The 10,643-nt window shown below is 17.5% G+C and overlaps 1 protein-coding gene across 1 annotated transcript; it reads right to left on the bottom strand.

The window, feature by feature from the left end:
- Nucleotides 1–1,653: 1,653 nt before the first annotated feature.
- Nucleotides 1,654–7,087, bottom strand: PRELSG_1141700 (conserved Plasmodium protein, unknown function; the record flags this gene model as incomplete). The annotated part of the gene is made up of 2 exons (XM_028677707.1): nucleotides 1,654–1,690; nucleotides 1,821–7,087. 2 exons carry the CDS (start codon nucleotides 7,085–7,087, stop codon nucleotides 1,654–1,656), a joined length of 5,304 nt encoding a protein of 1,767 aa, XP_028534069.1.
- Between the last annotated feature and the right edge of the window lie 3,556 nt (nucleotides 7,088–10,643).

Genomic DNA, 10,643 nt, shown 5'->3' with positions numbered 1-10,643 from the left:
TTTTTATACATCCAACAAAATGTAAAATTCAAATTTAAAAAAATTATACAAATTCCGTTTTATTTCACTTTATGTAGCATAATTTAAAATAAAATAATCTAATTATTCAAAAAAAAAAAAAAAAATATTAAAAAAAAAAAATAAAATTAATATATAAATAAAATATATCATATAAAATTAAAATAATATATAAAAATTAAAAAAAAATTTTACATTTTTAAAAAAAAATTATCCAGAATAAATTAATATAAAAAATTACTTTATAAATCAATTTCGAATGTAAAATAATTATAAAAAATAAACGTTAATATATTAAATATAGAATAATTAGAAAAAAAATTTTCTTTTTTTATTAACACTTAAATATTTTTAATTAGTATAAATACATAAAAATGCATTAATGGATTATTAAATTATAAATTTCTTCATTGAAGACTTAAATTGAGTTTTAAAGCAAAAACTAATATATTTTTTATATCATTATATATATATATACATGTGATAAATAAAAAAAATTTAATTATATGATTTATTTAAAAAATTCTTTATTGTTTAATTTTATAAATTTCTTGATATGTATTAAAATGAAATAAATCTATTAAAATTTAACAATTTTATGCTTTAAGTACTCTTTGTTAATATCATATATTAATAAAAAGTATATATTTTAAAAAATTTAAAAAAAAAAGTGTTTTTCTTTTAAGCATAAATAAAATTCTATAAAAATTTTTTAAAATATTTAATTCAGTATTTATATATTTCAATATAAATTTTTATGAAAAAAAAAAATTCTCTTTAACAAAATTAAAATATATTTTGGTTAGATAAAGGAGAATACCACATATGCTACTATTGTAATAGCACATTAACAATAAAAAAAGATATAACAAAAATATAATTAAAAATAAAAAAAGTAATTAAGAAAATTATACAATAAAAATTTTAAACATAAACTCTATATTCTAATTATCCATTTTTTCTATTTCTTCTCTTTTTTTTTTTTTTTTTTTTTTTTATACATTTCCTTCTTTTTTATTAGATTTTATACACCTTCTGTTATTATTTTATTCTTAGTCTTCTATTAGAAATATTAAAATATTCTCTACTAGTTTTGTATTTTTAATAATTATTTTACTCTAATATTATTTTATTTTAATATTGTTTATTCTAATATTACTTAATCTTAACGTTTATTTCTAGTAAAAAAAAATATTCAAAATAAAATATAATACACAAACATTCTAAATTATAAATCATTTCCTTTTATATGGCAACTATTAGCTTGGTTTTTTTTTAATATTTTTTATTTTATATTCTTAAAAAAATAATAGAGAAAAAAATAAATAAATAATAAAATTTGTAAAAATCAAATAATTTTTAATTATACATATATAAATTATTATGTAAATACTAATTATAAATATAAATGTATATATAAATTTAAATCACACATATATATATAAAATTTAATTATTTATAAACATAATTTAGGTTAAAATTTTAAAAACAATAAAAAAAATTAAATACTTTTATAAAAATTACTGAATACCCTTTTTATTGAACTTTTTTTTTCTTGTTTTCAATATTTCTCTTAACATATATAAATTTGTTATTCTTGTTTTATCTGTTGAAACGAGTTACCAAAATATTATTTTACACATTACCTTTCTTACCCAAGTTTTTAATAATCCTATAGAGAAAATTATATATATATATATATATATAAAATGTATTAATTAACAGACAATGGTACATATACATATAATAAAAGGAATTAAATATGCAGAAAAAAAATTTTTTTTTTAAATTATATACAATACCTTTTTAATAATTTCCTAATTTGAATTAATTTATCTTGTAATGCAAGAAGCATATTTTTCTCATAATCATTATTTTGTCCTGAAATTAAATTAGAAGCTTTATTATTAATTGTTTCCACTTCATTTAAACACAAAATATGATTTACATTTTCATTTGATAATGAATCTGAATTTAAAAGTAAATTATTTTTTAAATTATTTTTATGAACGTTTACAGTATTTTCATTTAATTTACGAATTTTATTTTCTATATCATAACTATAGCTACAAATATGATTAAGCATATTTTGAATAAACATATAAGCATTTGTTTTAATTAAATCAGAATGATTCACATCTAATTGTAATAGACATTCACGAATCCATTTAATACGAAAATCAGCATCATCTAAAGCTAAATCAGAAAATTTAGTTAAAGATTCACATAAAATTTTACTTATTCCCAATAATGCTGGTTGGCTAATTGGTAAACTGTCATCTAATAAAAGATTTGAATGGAATCTATAACATAATTGAAGTATCCAATAAGCATTAGTATTTTTTTCTATATCGATTGATAAAGCCAATGTAAAAGCCTGATCATATTCATGTTCACTCAATAAATGATTAATTCTTCCTTTTATTATGATATCAGATGGATCATTTCCTTGATGAAAATTATTATCATTATTTTTTTTTAATTCGATAATGGAATTATTGCTAACATCTTTGTTAATAGCATTATTATTACTACCATCTTTATCTAAACTATTACCATCGATACTTTTAGTTTGATCATTTAATTGTAACGGGGATTTACTTAATGCATTAATATCATCATGCAAATAACTAATTTGTTGATTAATATTATAAGTATATAGCTTTATTTCTTTTTCTAATTCTTCCATTTTATTATTTATACATAATAAGAAATCCTCATTATTTTTTTCTGATTTCTCGTATATTGCTTTTTCTATGCTATAAAGTTCTTTACTTAACCAATTTTTGTTATCTAATAATAATGAGTTAAACGATTCTTTAATGGATTGAAATCCTGTATTATAAGCTTCCCTCATCCCAGGAACTACACTTTTGGCAAATTGAATCTGAATTTCCGATGATATAACAGATGGCATTATTTTTTTTAATGCATCTTGATGCGCATTGTTAAAAAATTCAACTAACTCTTTATTAAACGCATTATTTTTAAAATCGATACATTTCATTTCTTCTATTTTATTATTCAAATCTTGAAGTATCATTCTTTTTAAATTATCATTATTTCCTCTTATTATTTTACTAAAATGATTCTTCATATCTTCACACATATTTACTAAATTCTCCGAAAATTTAGTCATCATACTACTCATATATTTTTTGAAGCCATTTATTTCATTTAATATTCTTTCTAATTTAATTTCATAATTATTAGTTTTTTGATTTAAGTATGACTTATTTTTAATAGTTTCAAACATTTTACTTAAATTATTATTCATAGATATTATTTTCACATTTATATTTTTATTATAATTTTTTAAATTTATTATTTCTTCTTTCATCTCATTTATTTTTTTGTTAAAGTTAGTAATCATACTTTCCATATTCTTACATACCTTATCATCTGCATTTTTATTTTCTTCATTTATTTCTTTATTTATATTGCTACAAATAGTTGAACTAATCCCTTTTAGTATATTTTTATCTCTTAATTCTTCACATATAATTTGAGATATTCCTACACTAATGCTTTTATATATTTTCGCACATATTTTCTTCATTAAATCATCTGAAATATCTACTGATATATTTTCTCCTTCGTAATGTTCATCTATGATATCATGCTTTTTATTATTTGACTCTTTTTTTCTATATATTTTAATAGAATTCTTCATGTCATCAATATCTTTGGCTGCAAAAATATGATTTTCTTCCTTATTATTATTAATAGTATTTGCTTCTACACTGTTTACATTATCCTTATTTTTTTTATTTTCATTGTATATTTCATTATTTTTACTTATTAATTCACTATTGTTTTCATTCATTTTTAATCCATTAATAAAGACAGAATTATCATTGTAAAATTCATTTTTATTACTTTCATCTGATGTATTATTTTTAAAAAATCCTAACTTATGTAAAAAAGAGTTTAAATTGTTTTCTTTTTGTACAAATATTTCATTATTTTTGTAGTTCGCTTTTCCTTTTTTTTCTTTATCTATTTCCTCTATTTCATCCTTTAAATTATTATAATTTTTTTTTTCCATTTTTTTCTTATTTTTTTTTTCTTCTAAAGTTATATTAGGCTTTTTATTATCCTTAACTTTTTCTTCATCACTATTCTTATTTTCTACCTCTTCTTCATCTTCCTCTTTCACTTCATATTCTTCTCCTTCCTCTTCTTCAACTCCACCTTCATAATCTTCATCTCCCTCTTCAATTTCACTCCCTTCATCTTTTTCTAATCCTTCTTTTTTCTTTTCTAAATACTCACTTACATATACTTTTTTTTCTTCCTGATATTCACTTTCTTCTTCATTATCTTCCTCTTCATAATCCATGAACTTTTTTAAAGCATCTTTATGATTTGACATAATAATATCAATATTACTATTGTGATCGGAATTTTTTTTTATTTCGCTTTCATTTTCTTTCTTAGATTTTTTTTCTGAATTGTCCGAAAAAATTAAATCAACAATTTGCTTCGTTTCACTAAAAGGGATTTTAGAATTTTCTTCTCTTTCTGTATTAAAAATTTCTATATTTTCATGACTTCCAACTTTATTATTATTGTATAAGGAATTTACATTCATTTTTTTCAGAAGAATATTTTCGTAAAATTCATTCTTATTTAATTGTGCTAAGTTGATATCGTCGTTTTTTTTGCTTATTACATTTTCATCAACTGGTCCATAATTTTTTTTTATTTCATTAAGAGAATATTTTAAAAATTGCTCTAAATCGTTATTTTCATGAATATCATTTCTAATATTAATTTCTTGCTTGCTTTCTTTTTTTTTTTTATTTAAAATCCTATCACATAGTGTGTTATCTGCCTTTTTAGAGACTTCATCATTATCATTTATAGTATTAAAATATTTCATATCTTTGTTGCTTATAATTTTCATTACTTCAATTCTGTCATTGTTTACTCCATTTAAAATCATATTCATTTCTTTGTTTCCATTATAATCTATTAAGTCATTATTATTGGTTGTAATATCCTCTCTTTTATTTAATAATACTTTTAATTTTTCTCTTATGTTTATATTATTTTCTTCATTGCTTATCAGTCCTGGTAAAATATCGGATTTTATATTCGCTGTATTATTATTATTATTATTATTATTATCATCATCTATATCATCTTCTTTACGTTTAAAATTATTCAAAATCATATTTTCATCTCTTGTAATAGGTAGATGAGAAATATTCTCTAAAAGATTTCCTTTTTGGATTATATCATCATGTATTTTTAATAATTCTTCATCGTTTTTTCTTTTATTTTTTAATATATTTAAAAACTCCTTATTATGTATATTATCAAATGTGTTTTTATCTGTTTCTTCTCTTTTCTGAATATTTGTGGAATTTTCTAAATCACATTTATTGTTCACATTATCGTAAAATTTATTATAAATATTTTTAATATCATAATTTTTTAAAGAATTATCTAGATTTTCATGTGCATCATCATTATTCGGAAATGATGTTTCTTTATTGTTGCATACATCCCCCATAAGTAGAGGAATTGGAGCAGAAAAAGATTGAACACTTACGCTTTTTTTAGAAGAATTAAAAATAATAGCAAACAAAAATAAATTAATAATGTTTAAGGATGAAGAAGAAACGGATACATTTAAAACTTTAGCAAATTTTAAGCAATCATTTACTTTTAGTAATCTAATAGAACAAAGAGGTAAAATGCTTTTATTAGGCAAATTCAAAAATTTCGGATGAATTTTAAAATCTAATCTTTTTTTATTAAAAACTTCTAAAACAAAAATTAAACTTTTATTTATATCTCCTTTATCTTTATTGGGAATTTTATACGAAAGATTAAAAAATACAAAAAATTCAGATGGATCAACAAATACTTCGATATTTTCAATATTTATATCATTTTGAACACAAATATTTTGTATACTACAATTATTTAATATATCAATACATTCACAAAATTTGTCATTTATATTTATGTTATTTTTAAATGGGAAGACAGATATACAACATTTATTATGAAAAACAAGTAGGTAATAATTACTTTGATTGGTGTTATCTTCATTCGATTGAAAAAAGGTATTTAAAATGTGAATAGATGATATCTCTATATTATCATTAGTAGTATTAATATTTAATTGCTTTTTTATTTTTAATAATTCATTTTTTAAAGAACATAATCCAACTAGAGTAAATTTAATAAAATGGTTATTTCTTTCAATATTCCATATGATTGAATAATAATTACTAACCAATGCATATAAGTATTTGCCATTTAAACTTAGGCAATAAGTATTTAAGATAATTTTATCATGCAAATCTTCAGTACTTTCAAAATATTCATTAAATAAATAATTATATTTGTGTAATATCTGCTCAAATGATAAAGTTATAGCACAAACAGAGATTATTTTATCAGTTACATTAATTTCATCTTTTAATTTATTCATAATCATTGCATTTGTTAATAAAGAAATATTCCATATATATAGGCAACTGTTATGACCAGTAATAAAAAACTTGTCACTTTTTGGTAGCCAACTAGCTTTTTTAGGAAAATCACTTTTTAATGCATTTTTTATTTCTTTTAAATTAGCGGTCGTATTTTTTTCATATGAAGGAAAATTTAAACATAATATCAACTCAACTTTAAATTCATTAATTTTATAGATATATAAATGCCCCTTATTATCCAAAAGCAATAAATAGTTACCATTTTCTTTGTTGAATGAAACATATAGAACTTCATTTTCATACAATAATTTTATTCTTGTTGTATTTATCCCATTTTGATTTATTAAACGAAATTTTCCATTTTTTAAAGCATAACACACATTACGTGAATTGATATCTAAAATTTCTCCTTCTTTTTTTATTATCTCTGTACTATCACTTCTTATTTTTGATATAACGTTTTCGCTTAGTGATAAAAAATTAGTCTTATTTTCTACTCCTTCAATTGAATGTACTATATTTGAGGTTTTTATTTTTACGTTATTTGAATAAAGTGGATTTCTCACATAATTTCCATCTAAAACAATTTTTTCATCAATATTTTGTATATTCATTTTTAATTATAATTAAAAAAAAAAAAAAAAAAAGGAATAAATATATGTATATATTACGTTTCTATTAAATATGTATATATACCTTTTAAAAATACAATTTTTTTTCCCTTTATATATATAAAAGAAATATATATAAATATATAATTACAACACTAAATTAGAAAAATTAAAAATATCTACTATTCAAAACTATATTAATTTATATACAACATAAAAAATATAATGTTAAACGTTATAGGTATAATTTAAATTCATATGTATAATATTTTATTTGTTTCTGTTATTAAATGTATATTTCTTAATAATATTAAAAAAAAAAAAATTTCGTTCTTTTTTTACTCTTTATAAAATAAACCCAGGTATATATATTTACATAAAATCAAAAACATAATTCAAGACAATACTATAAAAAATTATATATGCAAATATATATTAAAATATTCCAACAACATACATTTTTTTCAAATTTCTTTTTTTTTTTTTTTATTCATTTTTAAATAAGGTTATTTTATTAATAATCCAAAAAAAAAAAAAAAAAAAAAAAAGTGAAATAAAACTTTAATTTTTACAATTTTTTTATAAATTTAACTATTCTTTTATATTTAGAAATGATTTTGATAAAATTACTTTTTTTTAGATTAGCTTAATATATCTCAAAAAACTTTTAGTAATATTTAAAACTAATGTCATCAAATAATATATAAACTTTTCTTTATAGTATTTAATTTATTAAAATTGAAAACTCTAATAATTTTAAACTTATTTTTGTTAATTTAAAAATTGTTTTAAAAAATTCCATATGCAATGAAAAGAAATTTCATTAAAGTAAAATTACTTTCATATACGTACATATATATGTATGTATATATAAACATGAATATATATATATATATATATATATATATATATATATATATATATATATATATATATGTTTAATTTCTCTTTAAACTAATATATCTATGATCTAATTTTTTTTATCAATATTTTTTATGATATTTACTAAATTTTATTTAATTTATTATAAAAAAATTATATAACCTTTTTTTTTTTATATTGATTTTTCTTAATGGTTTTTTTTTTTTTTTTCTTGTTTCTGTTTTTTTTCTTTTTTTTTTCTTTTATAAATAAATACAAACTACATTTTTGTTTTTGTTCTTTTCTAATTTTTTAAATAAGCAAATATTTGGTTTTATATTCATCTTTTTCTTTTTTTTAAATGAATAAATTTGTAAAAAATACAAGGATATTTATCAATTAAAATAACACAGTTTTAACTTATGAAATTTTTTTTTTTAAAGTTTACTTTTTTTTTCATATACTAAACCAAAAAAAATTAGAAAAAGTATTCTAATTAATATATAAGTTTAATTTTCTTTTTCACATGATATTTAATATAAAGCATTATATGTTTACTAAAAAAAAAATGTATATATAAAATAAAATAATATAAAATAATTACATAACATTAATTCTAATAATATTTTTTAAAAATACTAAACAAAAAAACATTCAACAACCAATAATAATAATAAATTATGAATAATTTCATAATTTTAAAATAAAATTAAATATATCTATTAATTTATTATCAATTCTTGTAAAAATATCGAGAAAAAAATGAAATTCTTAACTCCTTTTTATATATGCGATTGCATTTGAAAACGAAAAATTAGAATAACTTTATCTCTTTTTTTTTTAAATAATACATATAAAATGATAGCACATTTATTATACAAATAAATATAATGTGTTTTTTTTTTTTTTTTCCTAAGAATTATACAAGTGTAAATTAAATTTTTTTATTAATAAAAATAATTGTATTTTAAATGAAAATTGATTATGAAGTACTTTATATGCTAAAATTTCCTAATTTAAAAAGGAAAAATATTGATACTTCAAAATTTTGTGGAAATTATGGATATACAAGATAAATTGCATATTTTAGTTTCATGTAAAATTATAGGGATATAAAGAATTATAATTAAATTATTACTTTTATTATTTTAGTATTTATTTCATATACATGTTTTTATACATAAAAAAGAAAAAAAAATTTATAATTTTGAAATTATTACATAAGAATAAATAAAATGAACTATTTATGAATATCCTTATAGACAACTTTTTCATTAGTAACTCTATATTAACTTAATATAAATATATTATCCTTTTATATATTATTAAAACTTTTAATAAATATCTAACAAAAAAAAAAAAAAAAATAACCTTCATAAAAAAGAAAATTTAATTTTCTCAAGTATCAATTATTGACATAAAAGAAAAATAAAAGAAGATGGAATAATTAAGGGAAAATTTTTTATTTTAGTCTAGTGAAGTTCTTGTTAAATAACAATAGAAGTTTATAATTTTTTTAAATTAATACAAAACCTTAATATCTTTTAAGTTACAATTTTATTATATGAATTTTAATTTCCTATTTATGAAAAATTACATAAGATTTCTAAGTATTATACATATATATATACGAATTTTAATAAAATGTTTTTATATATATAAGCAAAAAAAAAAAAAAAAAAATAAAATAATTTAAACAAGAGCTATATGCAAAAATATAAAAATTTACAGAAAAATTAACTATTTTGTTCTGATGTTGTAATTTCAAATTTTCACGATTTTTTAATAAACTATTTTGTTTTTTCAATTTAATTTATTTTCTGTTTTAATAATTTCAATTCAATAAGATAATATTTAGTAATTTATTTATATGCATAGGTTTTTTCTTTTTTAATTTATATATTCAACTTTTTTTATTATTTATTTAAAATATTAAATTATTTTTATAAATATATATGTATGCACATATTTTTTCTTCTTTTTTAATTAAAATAATTCTCCGTGTATTTTTATTCTTCTTTCTTTTTTTTATAAATTCACACAATAATTTTTTTTTAATTTCTAATTATAAGAATGAATTTCAACATTATACTAAAACTATTTGTACTAAATATAAATTATTATATGTGTACATATATATAAAATTCTCTAATGGTTTTTTTCTTAAATACTGAACTATTAAAACAAAAGTTTTTTTTTTAAAAAAAAAGTATAACATAAATCTTTTTTATTTTTTTATATTTCTGTTTGAAGTATATCTTATATATTCAATATATTTTTTTTACAATTTTTTTTTTTTTACTCTTCTTTTTTAATTTTTTTCTTTATAAATTTTTTTTTTTTATTAATTTATGTATAAATTTTTTTTAATGGTTACAAAAGGATTCTGCATTATTTAAATAAATAATTTTTACACATATTACTTTTTATATTTTCTTTTTTTTTTTTATTCTTATTTTATATTTTTCTATTGTAAAAAAAAAAAGAGCATATTATTTTTTACAATAATTATTTAATATTTGTTCTTTTTAAAATTACTAATATTAAATAATATATGAATGTATATGCGTATATACTTCAATAAAATAAAAAAATATCAAGGAAATAGAATTAATTTTAATTTATATGCATATATTTTTTTAAGTATATTATAGAAAAAATGTATTATGTAGCGTATTCTTATTAAATGATAAATTAC

The sequence above is a fragment of the Plasmodium relictum genome (assembly GCF_900005765.1).
Source record: "Plasmodium relictum strain SGS1 genome assembly, chromosome: 11".
Taxonomy (NCBI): domain Eukaryota; phylum Apicomplexa; class Aconoidasida; order Haemosporida; family Plasmodiidae; genus Plasmodium; species Plasmodium relictum.
The sequence above is the reverse complement of the archived record's forward strand: the minus strand, read 5'-3'. Positions and strand labels throughout refer to the sequence as shown.